The sequence below is a fragment of the Simochromis diagramma genome, unplaced genomic scaffold (genome assembly GCF_900408965.1).
Source record: "Simochromis diagramma unplaced genomic scaffold, fSimDia1.1 OVJJ01000822.1, whole genome shotgun sequence".
NCBI classification, from domain to species: domain Eukaryota; kingdom Metazoa; phylum Chordata; class Actinopteri; order Cichliformes; family Cichlidae; genus Simochromis; species Simochromis diagramma.
The window spans coordinates 6,413,757-6,435,254 of record NW_024387520.1 but is presented as its reverse complement, the minus strand read 5'-3'; the positions used below and the strand labels follow the sequence as shown (position 1 = coordinate 6,435,254).

Sequence of the window (21,498 nt, the reverse complement as noted above, 5' to 3'; positions counted from 1 at the left end):
TTGTCGCCACTCACTGAATAATGAAACATTTACCCTTTAATTGCCAGCTCTACATAGAATGATCTGTTTAATTTGCTCTCATTAAAGCCATCTAATCTAATGGGCTAATTAGGGGCTTTGGATAGTACAGCAATCAACAGAGTGTACAACGCCTTTAGGGAGGAATGCATCAATGGATCATAAATATTTTACTGTGTCTACCTACATGCAGATTGCGAGGTGTCTCAATTTGACTTGCATAGGTGCTTAACATGCACCTTTGATGTGGCTTAGCTTGTTAACAAAAATGTCACTGTACAGTTAACCGGGAGTATTCTACAAAAGCCCTCAAAGTCAGCACGTAAGGCAAAACAAAATCCTGTAAAAGCAACATTTTTTCATTGATTGGCTGGATTATTGAAGACATCTTTCATCCAGTGTGAGGGGAAAAATGAGTCTGCCACTGCTTTTTTTCTCCTCGCAAACGGACAGATAAACACAGATCGATCGATGCAGGTCAGGGATGTTTTGCCGTTTTAGGGTTTGGCTTTATTAGATTGGGGAGACGGTAATAGACAGGCAGCTGCGTCATGATTCCATCCCTGTGACCCCGGGGCCAAAGGTTTATGTTTGACCCAGGGCAATGGGTGTAACGCCCCCACTGGTCCTCCTGGGGAACATCGGACCTCTTCAACCATGGGGGACTGGGGGATGTCTACCTGCGAGGAGTCACGGCAGATGGATAGAAGCTCGCAGTTTTGGCTTCAGAAATAGATTTAATTAAGCAGAGGCTCCATTGTGCTTCTTCTGTGGCTTTCAGCTTGTCAGCTTGAAGGGCAGTGGGCCCAAAGCTGCAATCATTCCATTTCACTTTTTCAACTGTTCTCCCAGCTAATTTGTCATAGCCGACAGTTATCCCTGGATATTAAATTAAGCAGCTGACATTTTGTGTACCCGCCGAGTCGACTGTGTCACCTTGAAAGCATAGTGGCGGAGATGTGCAAGGGATGGCGCAGGCACATGTCTTAAACCCTGGTCGACACATGACATTTCTGGGCCACACTGGCAACCAGGCAACAACACCTATAGTTAAAGAGCAAAGACAGAGAGGAAAGAAAAGCAGCAATGCCTTTGTTCCTGTCACGCTATTAGTCGTAATCTAATTCCAGCGTCCTGGCCGGTGTGGAAAGCTGATTTCAAGTAATACACGTTTATTGGAGACAGATGGGCGATTTTCTTCTCGAGATATTGATGTATTTTTTTCTCAGTTTGTGTTTGTGTATATGCGTGTGTGTTTGCAGCCTGCTGTCCCTGTTTGATGGACTGATTTGGGTTCCATTATGTCACCAGCGGGGGTTCAGTTCAGAGTCGTAGCTTCGGCACCACTCGCCCTGTGGGTGATCAGAATCCATCTGCAGCAGGCGTATCCCAAACACAGTACAGCACTGAAGGGTGTGGCACGATCTAAACGGAGCTTATGCGGCTTCTATTGATTTCCACATTTGAGTGCATCTCTATTATTGCTGATCACCGATCAGGACACAGCAAGCTACACAAGGCCTTGGGCTACCGGAGCACAGCTGTAGCCATCTGTTCGGTGACAGGCCGTCTGCATTGTGTGTGAGGAGCTAGGCTACTTGTTTAGAGAGACATCAGTGTGCGTGAGATTTTACGCCTCTGAATGTGAGGGAGAGAACTGCTTCAGCTGTTAGTTAAAAAAAACCTGAACACATGGGCGTGTTTCCAGCTCCAGTGCCCTTGGTGCAAATTACCTATGCTATTTGATTCCATTCTGAAAATGACAGATTTGGGATCAGGCCTGTTGTCTGGGTGCATTTTGTCTTAGAACTACTACATGCATCTCACACTGCAATTTGAGAAAAGAAACTGTACGTGGACACACGTGCAGATACACAAATACTGCAAAATGGTTACAGCTTTATATTTAATGAAATTATAAGACAAAAACAGAGTTTGTGCAATTCTAATTAGCTTGGAAGTGAGCATTTCTTGTGGCCACCTTTATTCTTCAACACAGATTTCTTGTCATTTCTTGAAGTAGTCTTCAGGAATAGTTCTCCGGGCTTCTTGAAGGACATTCACAAGCACTTTGATGTTTGCTGCCTTTTGTTCTGTTCTCTGTCAGGATGATCCCACACTGCTTTAATAATGTTGAGGTCCGAGTGCTACAGACTGGTTTTCTATCCAGGTATGCTTTTACAACATCATCAGTGTGTTTGGGATCGCTGTCATGCTGAAAAATGAAACGGTTGCCAGTCACACACTTTGCTTAAGTGCCAAATGCATCTCTCAGGTCCTTTGTGAGGTTTTTGCTGAAATTTTCCCCCTATTTCTTAAGGACACGACTTTCAGATGCTATTCATCTGCTGTGGATTGTTTTTTGGACTACCACTTTCTCTTTTGTCCTTCACTTCACGTCCAGTTTTCTCAATTTTTTAAGGACATACGGCACAGCATCCAAAGATGAGCAAGGTTTTCAGCCAATAACTCTTTGGGAATCACCTTGTTGGTGCAAAAACACTATTTTATGCCTGCCAAATTGTGTTATCTTTGTCATTTTTCATAGATTCAACTAAAAAAATGGGAATAAATTATGTATTTTGACTAGCTGCTAGTAAAAAATGTCTGTTGGTGTGCACACAACAGTGGTTCCTCCTTTGAGTTAGGTGCTTTTTTTAAACTTGAATGATTCATAGGTCAGTGTTGAGTGGCTTAAGAAACAAACAAAACAAAAAAAACATTCCTCCAAAAATGGTCAGGTACAAAGTCTGGACTGAAAATGAGCAAAAAAGCAGCCAAATGTCCAAAACTTTGAAAGACCTTCAAAAATCTTGGAGAACTATTACTCAAGAGCTCCTCAGAAAATTATACAAAGTCTGGTTATTTGGTTTTCAAACGGCGCTATAAGAAATTCTGTACAAGTGCTTATATCAGGAACAGCGCTGACTGCGTACACACACAGTGAAACTTCGTTTACCAAATCATATTACTGTTGTAACTGTAGGTTACAAATGATCTTCTTATGGCCTCTGACAGTGGACTCATCTCTGTGCTTGTCCTGCTAGACCTTAGTGCAGCATTCGATACTGTTGACCATAATATCCTATTAGAGCGATTAGAACATGCTGTAGGTATTACAGGTACTGTGCTGCAGTGGTTTGTATCATATCTATCTAATAGACTCCAATTTGTACATGTAAATGGAGAGTCCTCTTCACACACTGAGGTTAATTATGGAGTTCCACAGGGTTCAGTGCTAGGACCAATTCTGTTTACATTATACATGCTTCCCCTCGGCAGCATCGTTAGAAGACATAGCATAAATTTTCACTGCTATGCAGATGACACGCAGCTCTATCTATCCATGAAGCCAGATAACATACACCAATTAGTTAAACTGCAGGAATGTCTTAAAGACATAAAGACCTGGATGGCCGCTAACTTTCTGCTTCTTAATTCAGATAAAACTGAGGTTATTGTACTCGGCCCTGAAAATCTTAGAAATATGGTATCTAACCAGATTCTTACTCTGGATGGCATTACCTTGGCCTCCAGTAACGCTGTGAGGAACCTTGGAGTCATTTTTGACCAGGACATGTCCTTCAACGCACATATTAGACAATTATGTAAGAATGCTTTCTTCCATTTGTGCAACATCTCTAAAATTAGAAATATCCTGTCTCAGAGTGACGCTGAAAAACTAGTTCATGCATTTATTACTTCCAGGCTGGACTAATGTAATTCATTATTATCAGGGTGTCCAAAAAACTCGCTGAAAAGCCTTCAGCTAATCCAAAATGCTGCAGCAAGAGTACTGACAGGGACTAGAAAGAGAGAGCAGATTTCTCCTGTTTTGGCTTCCCTTCATTGGCTTCCTGTTAAATCCAGAATTGAATTCAAAATCCTGCTCCTCATGCATGCTCACATACAAGGTCTTAAATAATCAGGACCCATCTTATCTTAATGACCTTGTAGTGCCATATCACCCTATTAGAGCACTTCGCTCTCGCTCTGCAGGCCTACTTGTTGTTCCTAGAGTATTTAAAAGTAGAATGGGAGGCAGAGCCTTCAGTTTTCAGGCCCCTCTTCTGTGGGACCAGCTTCCAGTTTGGATTCGGGAGACAGACACTATCTCTACTTTTAAGATTAGGCTTAAAACTTTCCTTTTTGCTAAAGCATATAGTTAGGGCTGGACCAGGTGACCCTGAATCCTCCCTTAGTTATGCTGCAATAGACGTAGGCTGCCAGGGATTCCCATGATGCATTGAGTTTTTCCTTTCCAGTCACCTATGTATTAATAGACCTCTCTGCATTGAATCATATCTGTTATTAACCTCTGTCTCTCTTCCACAGCATGTCTTTTATCCTGTCTTCCTTCTCTCACCCCAACCGGTCGCAGCAGATGGCCGCCCCTCCCTGAGCCTGGTTCTGCCGGAGGTTTCTTCCTGTTAAAAGGGAGTTTTTCCTTCCCACTGTCGCCAAAGTGCTTGCTCATAGGGGGTCATATGATTGTTGGGTTTTTCTCTGTATCCATGAAGCGCCTTGAGGCAACTTTTGTTGTGATTTGGCGCTATATAAATATAATTGAATTGAATTGAATTGTTGCTCGGTGTTCTGATCCATTTGGTAGTCGTATATATGTTTTCACTCGATTTTTTTTCTTTAACCCCGAGATCTTGAGGAAAGCTCGACAAGTGGAAACACAGACATGTTCCCAGGGACTGAGGACACCTCTGGGGTTAGAGTGTACAGCCTAAGAAGGGGGCAAGGACATATGCTGAGACATTAATCTCCTAATAGAAAAAGAGCCTCCAACAGCTGGTGTTGCACCGAATTCACAGTCTTAATCTTGTCAACTTTCTGTTCACTTGCTCTGACTGTGAGCCTTATTGTGAACAACAGAGCTGTCACTTGAAGAAAATTGTCCATGTTTCATTGTAAGTGGCTTGTTAGAGCGAAAGAGCGTATTCAGCGGTGTGCGTGAGCTTATTTGTGTATATGCACAGGGAATGTTGGTTCCCCACAGTGTCTAGCACAGTGTATTGCGGTGATTTTTTGCATCATTTCCCTCTTCCTCCTAAGCATAAAAGCATGAATATTTAAAACTACATCAAACAAGGATTCATGAAATATTAAAATATTCGAGAAAGAAGAAAATCTTTTACCCTGTCTCTTATTCATATGTGTTTTGTAGGCTCTCTCTTTTGCTCTCACACACACACTCACACGTAATCACGCATTTGCACACATGCACATAAGCCCTCTCAGAATTCACCCACGGGTACGAACGACAAACCTTCCCCTCTCTATCCACTCTTCTGTGGTATCAGCACATTGCTGCATTAAGTACAAGACCCGAACATGCAAGAAGGTTCAATAATTCACCCCGGATTGAATTTCTGGCAAAACACATTATTCGAAGTCTTGGTTTGTCGATGTCATGTTGTAAAAAGATGCCAAACAGATGTGTCACGTTTCAGGAGGGCATGTGCTGCATGGGAACTTGGCTTTCAGAGGAGTGACTCTCTTTCTTTCCTGTTTAGGGAGCTGTTTCTTGGCTGAAAGATGAGACGCTGACACTCAGTTGTGCATACAATGTTGTACATTGACAGGTCACAGCAAATCTGCAATGCTGCCTCCTTCTTTGTAATGCTCCCTGTACCGTACCTCTGTTTATTTCTCTTGTCTGGCTAAGAGCTACAGAGGCTGTGCTAATCACTGTAGCAACAGCTCTGAGCAGATGCTGCTGTGTTTTTAGAAAAGATCCTTTTAAGCGTGGATTCAAATAAAAATGTGTAGGGGTAAACATCTTGTTTTTACTTCACCCAAAATGCTTCAATCCGTGCTAACAGCATCGCTAACCCGACGACATTATCTCTGCAGCACTATTTGATTTTGCTGCGTGCTATTCAGTCTTTTACTTGTACGTCAGTTTCGGTTTATCTTGAGCTCTCATCAGTATCACGATCACCATTGTCCCTAATTAGTATTCAGCCACTGCAATGTAAATTCAGTGGAACCCTCTGTTTTAACAGCGGTACTTGGTTGAATTGACTTGTTGGATTATGCCGAGGCTGAGGTTATGTGACATTTATGTCTTTGTGCAGCCATATGGTGTATTTTGAAGCCCATGGGAGACTAATGGAAGAAGAAATCTTATAAGGCTGTATGGCACATCGATTCTGTCACTTTTGCAGTGATGCATTCAGTGTTGTGCTTCTGTTTTCCAGTATTTCAATGTATTTTCTAGCCGGTCTAGTCTTTCAACCTTATGTAGGACGAGAGAAGCTACAATGAAGTGATTAAAGAAGAGGACGTTTTTTTTTTTTTTTTTTGTTTGACTCAAACCTTCCTTTTAAATACATCTTTTTCCCTTCATCTTCTTTCCCCGGTCGTCTCGGTCAGGGTACGGCGCTTAAGAGAATGAAAGGGAGAGCAGTCATATTGTAGGCTAAATCTAATCAAAGGGAGAAGTGCTTTTAAATGTCTTTTGTTCCCTTGGGCAAAACGTTTGTGGGGTCTCTCAATTCTAGCCAGTGCATCCTGCCCAAACTCCACTGCTGCTAGATGCAATTAATATTGAGCGGATTCCCTGAACCGTGCTCCACTCATATAATAACAGTGTTAGAACAAAGGTTAATGCTTTGAATTTAATCTCTGTCGTCGTCATTTTCATTGGAGATGTGATGCAAGTGAGGGGCGGCGGAAATGTTGAAGTGGGGGGCAGCAGGTCTGGAGAGAGATTGGTAGTCAGTGGGGGGTCTCGGACGGAAGCGAAATTAATTACTGGTCTCTGTAAATTCGATGTCATGTCTCATTTTCCCTAATCCTCTCTGCTTTTCTCACTTGCTAGTCGTGCTAACAGAGAAGCTTGGGAAGGCTAATGAAAAGGCCTCTTAGATGCTAATGGCAAATTAGCCCTTGTGTCACTTTTGGAAGCTATGAGTGGAGTTGCTGCCTACCGAGCGAGAAGTTAGCCAGACGGTAGCCTGGACCGCTGCTGCTACCCCTCACACACGAGCCAGCGCACAAAAAACACACCAGCGTAAGGGAGACTTTGGGACTCTTATCTCTTATTGCTTTGTAGCTGTAAATGTGCGACACGAGTCCATATATGACTATTCTGGGAGACACTTTGCTTTCTCCTGAAGGGGATTTATCGGTTTGGATTGTGAATGATGAGCGCAACGTAGTTTCATCTCTCTTTGCTGGTGTTGTAAGACTGGACCAGAGTCAGGTTTAACAACTCAGTAGGATTTCTGTCTGATCGGGCCTTAGACACAAACATACTGAGTTACTTGCCTGGATGAAAGATCTCTCCGCAGCTAGTGATTCCAAACAGACATGCGGGAGGGAGGAAGCACACTTATTGTTGGGGCTTTGGATCGCAGAGACAGCGTCTGTTTTAGGTTTCAGTGTGCACAATGTTCCAAAAAAAAAGAATTAGTCTCTAACAGAAAGATACAATATGTTACAAGTTGCATGCAGTATCTGCCTCATGGTACTGATTTATTGTGCTTCCAACAATGTGACTTTCCCAGCTCTGTGAATAAATGACTGGATGACAAATCTGTTTGATTTCTGTCTCTTTGAAGGCTCTTCCATGTGTCCAAAACATTACGCAAATACATATCTGAAGTTTAAAAAAAAAAAAAAAGTATAGCAAAAACAGACTGGGCAGTTGGGTTACTCTTTTACAAGTGTGTACTGTCAAAGAGAATAAGTAATCTGAAGTATTTATGGGTGTTATTTTCTAAACTACAGGCAGACTTGAGTAAGTAGTTCTGTCTCATTCCCCTCTCTCTTTCCCATCACTTTTTTTTTCTAACAGCCAGAGAAATCCCAGCGCTCGACTTGTGCAGTTTACTCCCACAGCAAGGAGACAGAGAGCAAAAAAAATATTGAATAGAAAAACAATCGTTGCTCCTGAGAAGGCAGCCAGCCAGAGTGTAACATGTGCATTTATGTAAAACTTATAATCCAATTAACAAGTACAAAAAAAGCCAGTGATCACTCTATTATGGGAATACAAAGGAGAGAGGTGCCATGTTCAGAAAACTGCTCATGTGGAAAAAATGCTAATGGCGTGAAATGAGTGTGTCTGGTAATGTGTTTGAATAAAGCCCCATGCTGTGGCAGAAGACTTGAGCACTGATAGCTCTTTTACCTCCTTCTCTCTGCAGGCATACTTCCGACAGGGTGTTGCCCTTCAGTACCTTGGACGCCATGCCGACGCGCTGGCCGCCTTCGCCTCGGGGCTGGCCCAAGACCCCAAGAGCCTACAGCTACTGGTGGGCATGGTAGAAGCCGCCATGAAGTCGCCCTTACGAGGTGAGAAATGTGGCAGGTGAACACGTGCACTCTGTGCGCGCGTGTCAGCAGGTCTTCGTGTGTGTGTGTCACTCTTTTTCTGCTTCACCTTATTCACGTTTCTGTCCTACAGCAGCCTAAAAGCCTGTCTCGGAGATAATCCTCGCTCAGTCAATAAATGCGTTGAGGTGACTTTACCTGTCAGTTTTGTACCTGTTTTGTGGGCAGGCCATCTCTCTATCTGCCCATCTTCCTGTCTTTGTGAGCGACTGGTGGTGTCAAGCACTTACCTTCGGACTCTAAGGAATGACGCCTGCAGCTTCAGCATATCTTATTGTCAGTCAGGCTGACACACATTGATAGCCGGTTATCTTAATGAGCATCCAGCACTAATGCCATTGTCTGTGTCTGCCCCTGTGTAAGCCTTTTTCTTCTTAAAGCTGAGTGGATTTATAAGTAGCGTATTCAGGCCAAGATTGTCACTAAAATGTGGTCTTTTTTTGTTACGCACTGTTATCTGTTGTATCAAACAACTGCAGCGACCTGATTGTCCATGAGTAATCCGTATGGGCCAGCCTAATGAGCCTCAAACAAACCTGGCACCAGTTTTACTTTAGATGACCACTGCGGAGAATTTAATATGCTTCAGATCTAGATGGCACAGATTGCCAGCGTAGACTGTGAGTCATCCTGCAGTCTCGCTTTGTCATCACCTCCTTGCCAAACTCCTCTGATGCCGTGCCTCTGAATAAATGTGGCCTTGTTTTTATAATCCAAAAATTACTGCACTGTGCAGTGGATCAGTAGCTCAGAAGGCCTTTGTTCAGTGAGGAATCAGCATTTCCGTGATTGAATATCGTGCTCCTCTGAATATTCTTGTGCAAATGCGACAAAAAATATTGCAAAGAGAGAAAAGAATGGAAAGCCCATCTTAACGACAGTGAGCATATAAGCCTGCCATTGGAACCAAAACAAAAAAAAGGCTTTGGGTGTGAGCCCAGACCTCAGCATTATGGACCAGAATGGGTCCTCTTAGTAGGGGTAGACCAACATTTAGCCCAAGCCACTTAATCTCTTAATTGTTTACCCTATTTCCCAGAGTGCCAGGCAACCACCAGAGGACCTAATCCAAGGTGTGTTGAGGAGAGGTAGTTAGGTCAAAGGATTAAGAGCAATGATCCTCTCAGAGGGACTCCTGGCACAAGGGGACGATAATCAATGTTACGCCAGCAAACAGGGAGGATAATCAGTGTTACTCAGCCAAAGTCCCCTGATAAGTGAAAGAAAGGTAGGCGAGCATTGCTTTCTCTCCTTCAAGCAGAAAGTGCCATGTTTCTGTCTGCCCCGTTTAATAGCCGTGCAGTAATTCAGGATCCAGAGTTCGTTACCTCTGCTGCCATTTTAATTGGAACTAATTAACGCCAAATTATATTTATCAAAAACACTTTAAACACTTTAAAGAAGCATTTATCAAAGTACTTATCAAAATATTGCTTGTTAGTTGTGTAAAAGCCTAATTATATAATCATTGTAATAGGTTTCTTGCTGGCTTGCCTTTGGTGGTAACAACGTTGTTATAACTATGAAAAGTCTTTAGGTTGGCTCAAATTTATCATAGTACAAATGTCTTTGGTGAAAACTAGATACATTTTTTTTCCTCATCAGCATATAAACCATGCAGCTGATGACAAGAAACAGTTGATTATATCTAGCTGTGACTGCAGCACTCACTTATCTCGGTCATTTATCTTACCGCTGTCGTCTCAACAAACTTATTTTCAGACTGCTCAGATCACTGTTAGGTTTATAGTTTGCCACTGCGTGAAGAGATCCAGCCGATAACATTTATTCAAAATAAACAAATCCCTGAATGAGACAAGAAGAAGGGACCAAAGAGAACTGAATAAAGGTGTTTGTCTTTTGATAAACGATACTGTTTTATGTACAGTTCAACCCAACAAAGGCTTGCTGCACACGTGCAGTTTAGAATCTCCTGTCGTTTTTTCCTATAACATCAACATTGTCCACCTATATCACTGCAGGGCTCGCAAAATTTCAAAATCCCTGGTAGCCCTTCGGGCAGGCACTCTTCAGTTTTTGGTAGCCCAAAATAAATTTAAGTAGCCTGAATTAAAAAAAGAGGACAATTTTTTGATTGATGTTTTGTTTCCTTTACAATATTATAATGTATAATATTGTAAAGGAAACAAAACATCAATCTAAAAATATTTAAAACACAAATTACAACAACAAATTACAATCATCAACTCAAATACTTGGTTCTAATTGAACAGAAATTTCTATGAACTTGCAAGAACTGTGTAGAACATGAATCAGTGTTCAGTAACAGGCAAGTGGAACCAAGATCTAGGACATTTGCTTTTTGAAGTTTGCAAAGACTGCTAAATCTTGCCAATGGTAGTTCACTCTGTGCAACATAGTACGTTGTTCTACGCAGCTTTTTCAGGACTTCTTGTTATGCTTGGTTTGTTTTTAGTATGTTTTTTGCAATTGGTGTTTGTTCTGGGAAAGATACTGCAGACTGAGCAATAATGCATTTCTTACATTTCTCATGGGTTCTGATGGGGTCTTTCTTAAAATGACTGGTCCCAGTAACAAAGGCGCTTGTCGACTCAGAAATCGAGGGAAACTCACAACACACCCGGCAGAACATTATGTTATTTAGCTCGTCATACTCCAGCCACATAAATTCTTTTGTCCATGAAACCAAAAAAGCTGTGCTTTCCTTTTGCCTCATTGTCTGATTTGTCATAACTTTTCCGATTTGTGGTAAGCTTTTCTTTGGCTGCCCCTTCTTCACCCTGACCTGTCTTGTTTGGCTCTGCAGAACTAAAATACCTGCGTAAATCCTGCTGCTTTTACACACATACTTACATAACGATCAGCAATTCTCTGCGCAATCAACATCTATCACATGTTTAAGCTTGCTGCAGGAGATTTCACTTGTCATGTTTGATAGTAAGCTAACGATTGATAAGACGATGCCAGAGGAATTGGTGCGCAATTAATCTGTGACTTACCAATCAGTGCTGCCGCTCTCTATACACAGTTTGCGCGATCGCAAAGTGAAAATGAAAGCAAAAAACAAGCGCAAACTCAAACGCGATTTCAATGTGTCACATATTGACAGTGGCTCATCGATGACATAATTACTCAGCTACATTTGCGAAAGAATGCAAAAGCATTGACATATCTTTCCTTCCTATGATAGCCCGACGGGCAGGGCTGAGATGGATTTTGGTAGCCCGACTGGAAAAATCGCTAGCCCCGGGATGTCGGGCTAGCAATTTTGCGAGCCCTGCACTGAGTGGCATGAGCAGTGACAACGCAGCCTCTTATGTTTTCGCTAATGTCATCAGAATCAGAATACTTTATTAAACTGAGGGGAAATTGTGTGTTATTATTGTGTTTCAGTCCCGTGGAGAATATTCCTGCTGTTCTTCCTGTTCTCATTCTGTGTCTTGTTTGTTTTCTTCGAGGGCCAGAGAGAATCTTAAGGATCCATTAGTTTTTAATTGTTAATCATTGGGTTATTTTACACACATGCTAACTAAAAAAGGTTTTTCACTTGAAGCTCAGTCCAGTTGAACCATGAAGGACATGGTGTGGCAGCTATTGACCCAGGCTGCTATTAAAAGATTTTCATTTAACTAGAGTTTCTGGGCACTGTGTGTCTTAAGGCAACTAAGCAGAATACCTGCTAATGCAAAGTACACTTTATTTTATACCATGGGCATCATCTTAAAAATAATAATAGATAGAAAAAGTTGTAAATATTTTTGGTTCAAGTACAGCTAGCAGTTTAAGTATTAGTTAAATGAATGACCTAACCATTGAATGAGGAAGATAAAAGCATGTTAAGACAGCTGTCGTTTGACTGAGGTGTCAGACAGTAATGCTATCTTTTTCTCATGAAAGTTTCCAAAACAACTTTTTAAAAATTCATTTAAACCAAAAAATCGCTCAGAGCCACATTTAATTATGAAGCAGTCCCAAAGAGCCAGCAGCAAAATAAAAGGGACTGATTGGAGTGAAATCTCCACAGATGAAGACACAGATAGTGGATGTGATATATGAACGCTTAAAAAAATAATGTGATTGCATCAAAAGGAAAGTGAATACCCTGCTCTGGCTGCATAGTTAATATGGGAAACTGATGAAAAATACGGACAGGCTGCTTAGAAAATCACTGAAATTTGGTCTTACAGAGTGACCAAAAATAGTCTTTATAATGAATAAAGTAATACAGACCATACAAAAGGCTACAGCAAATTTGCTTAGATAACTTAAGGTTGTTTGAGAAATGGAAGTTAAAAGAAATCTGACAAAATGAACAGAATAAATTGCAGATTTGTACCTAAAAACTAATATTTTTTAATATTTTCTGGAAAAAAAACAACCTTCATAAGTACAAAAATCACATTGTTTGACATGACTAACATTACTAAAGTATTAACAGAAGAAGACCACAACATGAAGTGGGCAGTATGATTAATTCAGTATCATTAATTCCAAGAAGCATCTTTAATTCTTATATAGGCACTGACGCGTGGTCATGTGGTGCATTTTAACGTCTTCCTACAAGGGGAGGAGCTTAACATTATAAAGTAGTTTGAATATCTTGGTCTTACTTTGGTCTCTAATCTTTAAAAGTCGCCCTTTTTTATGTATACATTTCTTATATTTTTTATAATGACATTCCTGTTAAAGAAACAGGAAATAAATGAAAGGTATGTGGGTGAAATTGACCTCGGAGCATAAAGAAATGAAGAGATGTTAAACAAAATAGTATCCAAAAGTAGTGACTTATGGGTAAAGTAGTGTGCCAGTAGTGATGGTCTGTTGAAAAAAACTATGAAGCAATAAATTAGAAATGGTAAGCTGAAAGCTGTCCAAATACAATTTTGAAATTACTCTTCTGAACATGAAAGGTATTAAAAGGGAATGTTATTCTTTCAGTTTATCTGACAAGGCTGTGTGGGTACTAAGAGGGAAAAGGTTGGAAACCACTGCAGCCTAGCAAGCTGACCTCCCTGGAGAGAGCAAGGAAGGAGGATTTTTATGTATTTATAATAATTTTTTTTGTTGCTGAGAGGATTAGTTAGTTTTATTCTGCATTTTTCTTTTTCTCAACAGATTCAGTGACTGATCAAGTCAGACAATGAACTGTTCCTACCAGAAGTTGTTAGTATAGTTTATTTTTTAGGGGTAAAAACTGCATTGTTGACCGATAAACCACAGCGAGTTAACACATTACTTTGTTAATTTCAAAGAAAGTAGAGCAGCCAAAATATTTGATTCCAAACCAAATACACTGCTGGAAAAAAAGAAACACAACTCTTCACAGGGGGCGTTTTTGCCTAACGAACAAAGCGCTGGGTGGCATTGACAGTGCAGGTAAAATATTTTACTTTTAGTCTTTTAATGAGATTTCCTCCACGACTTGTATTTAACTCGTCATAATCACAAATGAAATCCAGCTGGCAGCAAACATTTACATTAATTTCAAAGGGAGAGGATGGTAAAGATAATCTTATCGAGTGATATTGTATCGCAGAGGCAATTTCCATGAAATCGAGGGATTAAAAATTAAAAAGAGTATTTTATAGCTTCACCAGTCCCGCTGATGACACGTGTGCCTAATGCAGGAGGGAGAGTGCATGCCTTATATCTTTATTCACATGAAATGGAAGGCAGACTATGGTGTGTTAGTGATACTGTATGCAGTCATGCTCTGCACATATCCAGTCACTAAAGGAACGTATGGCTCTGGCTGCAAAAGCAATATTCAAAGGGAAAAGGCGAGAAAGAGGCACAACGTTATTATGTTCTGTTAGGTGTTTTCTGCAACAAGAGGGCTGTTATTCTTGCTTCATATACAGTATTGTGGAAAAAATATTCACCCTCTTCCTGACTTCTTATTTTATTGCATATGCATATGTCACACGTACATGTTTCAGATCATCAAACAAATTTTAATATCAGGTAAAGATCACCTGGGTAAATAAAAAAAAATGCAGTTCTTAAATTATGGTTTCATTCTTTTCATTTTTTGGAAAGCTGAGTTTAATTCGACTTATCACACCAGACCTGCCAGACCTGTTCGATTAAGAAATCTGTTTAATAGAATCTGTCTGACAAAGTGAAGTAGACTAAATGATCTCAAAATGAAACACATCATGCCCAGATCTAAAGAAACAGTCTGGATGAGGTTAAACAAGCTATTTCTAAGGCTTTGAGCCAGTGAGACGAGGAGCAGCGGTGAACCTTCTTGTGAGTGGCGAGCCCACTAAAATAGCATTTCGTAAAAAGAGCATCACACCAACAAACATGGTGGTGGTAGTGTGATGGGGCTGCTTTGCTGCTTCAGGACCTGGACGACTTGCTCTAACAGTGAATTCTGCTCTCTACCAGAAAATCCTGAAGGAAAATGTCGGGCCATCGATTTGTGCCCTGAAACTCCAGCAGACCTTGGTTCTGCAACAGGACAATGATCCAAAACACACCAGCAAGTCCACCTCTGAATGGCTCAAAATGAACAAAATGAAGGTTTTGGAGTGGTCTATTCAAAATCCACACTTAAAGAATCACCAGTTATTGCAAACACTTGACCTCCGTTCTTGCTGCCAGGGGTGGCACAACCCGTTATTAGATAGGCGTTTTACCTAACCAATGAAATAATCATCTAAAAACTGCATTTTTAAAAAAAAATTACAGTTGTTATCTGTACAATAATAAAACTAATGTCATTATCTGAAACAATTACTTGTGACAAATATGCAAAAAAAATCAGAACGGGGTCTTTCTCAGCCCTTTTTTCACAGCACTCTATTGGCCCACGACTCTATTCTCTTAAGCGTTTGTTTGTAAGCCCGTGTATGTGTGTGAAACAATCCAGTCAGATGTTGTCATAACTACCTGTTTAATGAATGAATGCAGCAGCCATGACACCTTTTTAAAAAAGCATTCTCTCAGTGTTTGATTTATGAGTCAGCTCTTGATGTCACTCCGACAGCAATTACAAGCTATGAATGGATATTATATGCACGCACTGTCTCCATAAGCACGACACTCTGCCAAGTCCTAGAACAGAAGCGACGCTCTTGAAAGAGCATCATCAGTTATGCTTTTGAGTGCTTGTGTGAGGATGCATCTCATATTGTGCGTGTGTGTGTGTCTAGGTGAATTAGCATCTGTGGATGTTTCTCAGACTGAGTTACGACGAATTGTAGACTACACATCTGGTCACGCGTACCCGTTTGTACAGGCACGGACTTCTGTGAAGCGCTTTGCCCTGATTAGTAGCAATTCTCCTCGGGACATTTGCAAATACAGGGCCGTGTGAATTTACTCTGATGAATTCAAATGCGTACTTAAACACAGAAGAACGCTAATGCATCAGTAGACGGCAGAAAAAATAGATAACTGGGTAAGCCTCCCTTACTCACCCTTCATGTGGTTTGATGCTCATATCTGCCGGAGGACTTTGCAAGTCTGGAGGGGCCTTTGAATCCCGAATCCCACGTGGCCCACCATTGATTTATGTCATTGTGTGTATTTTCAGCCTCTTCGGAGGTCACCTTTCTGCATCTCCTTTGCTCTGCATTTCTCCACCGATGCTGTTGCTGTGCTTCAGCTGCAGTCGTTTCCCCATCACTTTTAAAACTGTCTCAAAACCTACTCATCGTGCGCCATTCCCTTAAATTCCCTCAAATATCCGTACTAGCTGAAGGAAAAGGCACAAATTTGGTTTTGCTCTGTGGTTTGTAAAGACAGTTGCCCCCAGTGGTCTAAACTGTTGCTATTTCTACACAGAACTGTTGGAAATTGCCTCTGATCACTCCAGTCAGAGTGGAAGAACAGAAAAATGGCTCGTATATTGAGTTATTGTTAAATTGTCAGTGAAAGCAGTCAGTCAGGCTGCGGGCTATGCTTACTGAGGCAGACAAAACACAACTGTTACTGGAGGAAAAGTAGAATCTAAATTCAGACAACAGTCACCTTTGTCGGAGACGTTAAACACGTAACAGTTATTGCAGTCAGTGTCAGATATCGATGTCCATCAGAGTGTCAGAACAAGGTTCCATTGGAATAATCTGTAGTCTGTTTCTAATATTGTCTTGCTTGTGTCTCTCCTGCACAGAGTCTCTCGAGCCCACCTATCAGCAGCTGCAAAAGATGAAGCTGGACAAAAGTCCATTTGTGGTGGTTTCTGTGATCGGCCAGGAGCTGCTGACAGCAGGCCACCACACGGCCTCTGTTGTGGTGCTAGAAGCCGCACTGAAGATCGGCACATGCAGCCTCAAGCTACGCGGCTCCGTCTTCTCTGCCCTCAGCAGCGCTCACTGGTCCCTGGGCAACACAGAGAAGAGCACGAGCTACATGCAGCAGGACTTGGAAGTGGCCAAAACCTTAGGTAAGACCCCTGAATAGGGCGGGGGGACTGGATGCAGATAATATAGGTTAATATACGGTAGATTGCTTACACAAAAGTTCCCAGAGTGTGGCATTTCATTATTGTGCCCTACTGTTTAAAATGAAACAATCCTTAAACTATAAATAATAGAGAGAAAATGCTCAGATCCTCATAAGCCCTTTGTCATTTTTTCTTGTTAAATTATGTAAACAGCTAATAAATGAGTGAAATCTTTGTGATCAGTCATCATACAGTATTTTGGACTGGTGATGATAGTGTCTGTCAGTCAGTCAGCAGCTGTTGGGTGGTTATTAATGAGAATGAACACTGTGGTTTTATGTAATCTTCTAACTTTGTTATTTGTGCCATTGTGAAATTAGGAAAAATTTGATCTAATTTGTTTGTTTCTTTAGTTTGTGACCAAATAAAATGATCCCATTAGCTGCAGTATATTTTGTGCTTAAAGTAGATGTAAGCACGAGGACAGTCTGAACAGTGTTTGAGCATTAAGCTTTGGCTGTTAGCGATCACCTTGTCAGTATGTTTAGCCACATAGATTATCACTGTAAGCATTACAGCATGCTAATGCTAGCCCTAATCAAAACGCATTCTTGTCCTCAACTCCAGCCTTACATAACTCATGTACTGCGTCTCTGCTTACTTTCATACCTGAGTTGCTCTTGATGCATCCATCGGAGCATGTGTGCGCGTGCGTGCGCATGCGTGCGCGTGCGTGCGAATGTTAGAAAGTGCTCAGGCAAAGATAAAAGCGTCGTATGAATGTGTGTGTGATTGGGTGAATAAGACTTGCAGTAGAAAGCACTTTAAGTACTCAGCTGAGAAGGAAGGCGCCGTATAAGTACCAGTCCATTTAACGTACCCATGTCACACAAACACAGTTCAAAAATTGGAGGTTCAGAACAAAACAAAAAACTGAAGAGCTTGTTTTGCCCGGTAAAGCAGTCTGTACATGTTCAGTGTAGCAAATACTTTAGACTAATTCTTGTGTATCGTGATGAGTTCCAGTATAAAAGTTGTTAGTGTGACCTTCCAGTGAAGTTTATTTCTTTTTTGTCTCTTTTGTGTATCTTTCCATCTGAATATATTCCACTAAAATGGTCAAATTCCAGTCGCTGCTGGGAATTTTCTATTTTGTTTGCTCAAAAATAAATAATGCCTGCAGTAAGTATGGATTTGCCCGTTTGGGATTAATATATGACAAGGTGAGAAAGACAGGAAAGGAAAGGGAAAAAACTTCTGAAGGGAAAATAGAAAAAATGAAAACAGGGAGTAGCACAGACTGGCTCCACTCTTTTTACCCCCACACAGTTTGACACATGACTGGGCAGCACAGCTGCAGATAAGGAGCTGTGGTTCTCAGGTAGAGCACAGAGACTTGTGCTTTACTTTGGCCCTGTCTGTGGGGCCTCTCTGTCAGGAAGAAATAATAAGGCTTTCCCCTTTCACCCTCTGGAGCATTGAGATCAACACTACCAGCTGTCAGAAAAGGCACTCTACTGTGGAGAACTTATAACGGGTTATAACGGCACTTTCCCTTTTAAGGGTGCGATGGCATGTCAGTGGCATAGATGTGGTTCATCACGTCCCTGTTTGACAGTGACAGTGGAATGATGTGAAATAATCACCGACTGGTTTGCAATCCTCCGAGCTTTACTGTAAATTTTATTTGTTAACTCTTGAAATTTCATTCTCATCCCTTGTGGTTTTCCCTCTTCAGGTGACCAAACAGGGGAATGCCGTGCTCACGGGAATCTGGGCTCGGCATTCTTCTCCAAGGGGAACTACCGTGAAGCGCTGACCAACCATCGCAACCAGCTGGTTCTGGCCATGAAGTTAAAGGACAGAGAGGTAAGAAACGCACAAATTGCAGCAGTCTTGAAACGGATAGAGCGGAATAGCTGTCATCTCAGAGGGCGATAAATTGATGTTACTACCATTCTTTCCCTTTTTCTCTCTCCCTGAGTCTCTTATCATGTTGTAGGTGTGAAATTGTGCTGTGCCTAGCATTCTTCAGCTCTGTCTTTTAGAGGGTACTTGAAGGTGGAGGCTGAAGGTCACAGAGATGCTGCTCCGCTTTGTCTATTTAAAAAAAAAAATGGCGTCAAGTTAATGCAGAGAACAAGTGAAGGTGATGGCGGAGGACGAAGAATGAGGAAGTTGTAATAAAGGGCAGTAGGATAGCCTTGGCAGCTGTTTCTCCTTATTATCAATGCAAAGTATTTATGCAGATATTATGTAGATGTGTATCTGGTTTGTGAAGCAGTAAGTCTGGGACTTTGGAGCATATGCCTACTTTGGAATGTAATTTAGAGAGATTAAGTTGTTTGAGGCAGCGAGAGAAAGGAGGAGTTGGAAGGAGAGAAGAACATGAAGGAGAGGGAGGAAAAAAGTTGGACAGACTGATCCACTTTTCTTTCAATCGGTGCCCTCTTTCTCTCCTTGCTCTGTCATCTGCTTCTCTCTCTGCGGTCATTGGTGGGGGTTGACAGGTGCTTGTTCCAACACAATTCCTGTCGCACATGCAGAAGAATGGCCTCTGTTTCCCCTTCATTCCTTATCCTTCCCAACAGGCAGGCCTGCTTGTTTATGCTGCCTGATATCGGGAGACATTTAAACGGTCCAGCCAGACGTGGCACAATGCGCCAGGGTGAAACTAGCTGTTGAAAATGAGGCCAGAGGTGCCCTTGACATCTTTCACTCTCACATTCTGAGGACATGTGCAGAGCACAAGTCAGATTATAAGCCTACAGACGCCAGAGTGAAACCTCTCTGTTATTTGATGTTAGTGAGGGATACAGGCAACACATGTAAGGCGCTGACTGCTCTCAGCTATTTGACTGTTCTGCTAAAAAGAAATGTTTTGATTATATGAGATACAGACATGAGATAGTTCTTCTGGCCAGAGTTTGTAGTGACATCTAAAGACTGCAGAGAAGTATATCAGACTATCTGCCACTAAGGCCTGTGCTGTCACTTCACTGTCGCTTCTTAAAAGAAAACAGTGCAGAAACAGTGCTTCTATATGTGAAACACAAGTGGGAAACTGACCACTCATGTCTGCAGGAACATCTTTGGGTCTATTGGAGGTCATTGAACACCATTAATCGTTGCCTCATATGCGCAAGGTCTCGATTGCCCCCTGCACAGCCCGCCCTACTTGCCCCCCTTGTCCTCTTGTTCATCTAAAGGCCCCTTAATCAGAGTCATATGTGTGTCACACCACCTGGTCTCCCACAGAACACACTGGAGCCGAGTGGAGAGCTCATTACAGTCAGCCTGGTGTTTTTGTTCCTGATGTGGATTTTTTTATCTGGCCTTTCTGAAGCTGAGGTCACTTCCTAGAGGCCCGAGGAAGGATGTTGTTGCTGCCTGGATTTCCAGTGTCTGGCCTGCAGTCTAAGGGTGTTATGAAGGCACTCAAGCAGGAGATGATGCATAGATTCTCAGGGAACATTGGGAATTTGTGCCATTTGTGATTTGTAACAACTTGAATTGTTTAGTAAATTTCCTGGCGACAATAATGAAATCATCTGGTGAAATGGTTCATTTAGGAAAAAAAATGTTGCAGACAATGGAACTGAGTTAATGTTGGACGTGGGTTTTGATTGCGTTAAGCCTAAGGTTTTAATCATGAAGCTAAAATGCTTGGATCTAATATGGACATGCATGTGTTTATATCCTCTTTTTCCTACGTTTGATAGCACTCTTAGATTCAAAATCAAATTCAGGTCATTGCAGCTCCTGGAGGTTTTTCTTTTCCATAGTATTTGTTTTCTGTCTCACCATGGGAACTGGTCCTGGGTGACATCAGAAGCCCAAATCCGATTATACCGGCCCTGATTAGCTGGCATTAGTGATAGCTATGTCAGGAATGACTCCTCCTATATATTAGACTAACACAACTCTACTCAGAAACCTCTTCTTCTTCATCACGGAAACCTATCAGCATCTGTGCTAAAGGTATTAGGGAAGCCTTTCAGCAGGTATCAGTGCTGCTGGCCTGGGAAAATAGTGACTTTCACAAGCTACATAAGCTATCTAGCAAGGCCTGATAGTGTCCATAAGCCATTAGTTAATTATGACTAAATCACGAGTTTAGTGTATAAACTCTCATACGATGTGAAAATGTGTGATTTTTAGGACACTCAGACCTGATGTTAGCTGGTATGCTGTTTGCTTATAACCAGTTATTGTTGTTGTTTAGCCAGCGAGTTGTCAGCTGTTTGGAGATGGGAGGGTCACCGGTCTAGTCTGCTGACAATAAGTAATTGCGGCAATACTGGAAACAAATAAACTTCAATTCAGGAGATGAGGCTGAGGTGAAGATGAGGAAGATGAGGTGGTAATTAGGGATGAGAGAGAGCAGTGGTGGAGGAGGCAGATGAAGAAGTGCAAGAGAACGACATCATGAGAAACGATCATGAAAATATACAAGTACAAATGTCTGACAGTGCTTTTTGTGATTTTTAAATTCAAAGTAACTCATAAGGTGTTCTCTCTGTATGGCTGGTCTCTAGCTACATACATAAAACCCGATTAGGTAAAACAGCAATTTCCATCTCAGTCAATGTATACAAGTTTGCTGGGCAACACTGCGGTTCCACCACTGCTATGTATTTTTAATGTATTAGTTCTAAATTTTTGAGAAAGCATCAATTTGTTGGCAGATATAATTACACACTTTTCAATGCTTATTTATGAATAGAATATTATTTTTTCCTGTTAAATAC

The 21,498-nt window shown here is 41.5% G+C and overlaps 1 protein-coding gene across 4 annotated transcripts in view; it reads left to right on the top strand.

The window, feature by feature from the left end:
• The window catches only part of LOC120726084 (tetratricopeptide repeat protein 28-like), a 181,173-nt gene that overhangs the window by 100,603 nt on the left and 59,072 nt on the right, over positions 1 to 21,498 (top strand). For all 4 annotated transcript variants that reach the window (XM_040019375.1, XM_040019374.1, XM_040019376.1 and 1 more), the window contains 3 exons: positions 8,184 to 8,331; positions 16,475 to 16,747; positions 18,486 to 18,616. In XM_040019375.1, the coding sequence (XP_039875309.1) occupies positions 8,184 to 8,331; positions 16,475 to 16,747; positions 18,486 to 18,616 (552 nt within the window). The remainder of the gene's footprint in view (positions 1 to 8,183; positions 8,332 to 16,474; positions 16,748 to 18,485; positions 18,617 to 21,498) is intronic.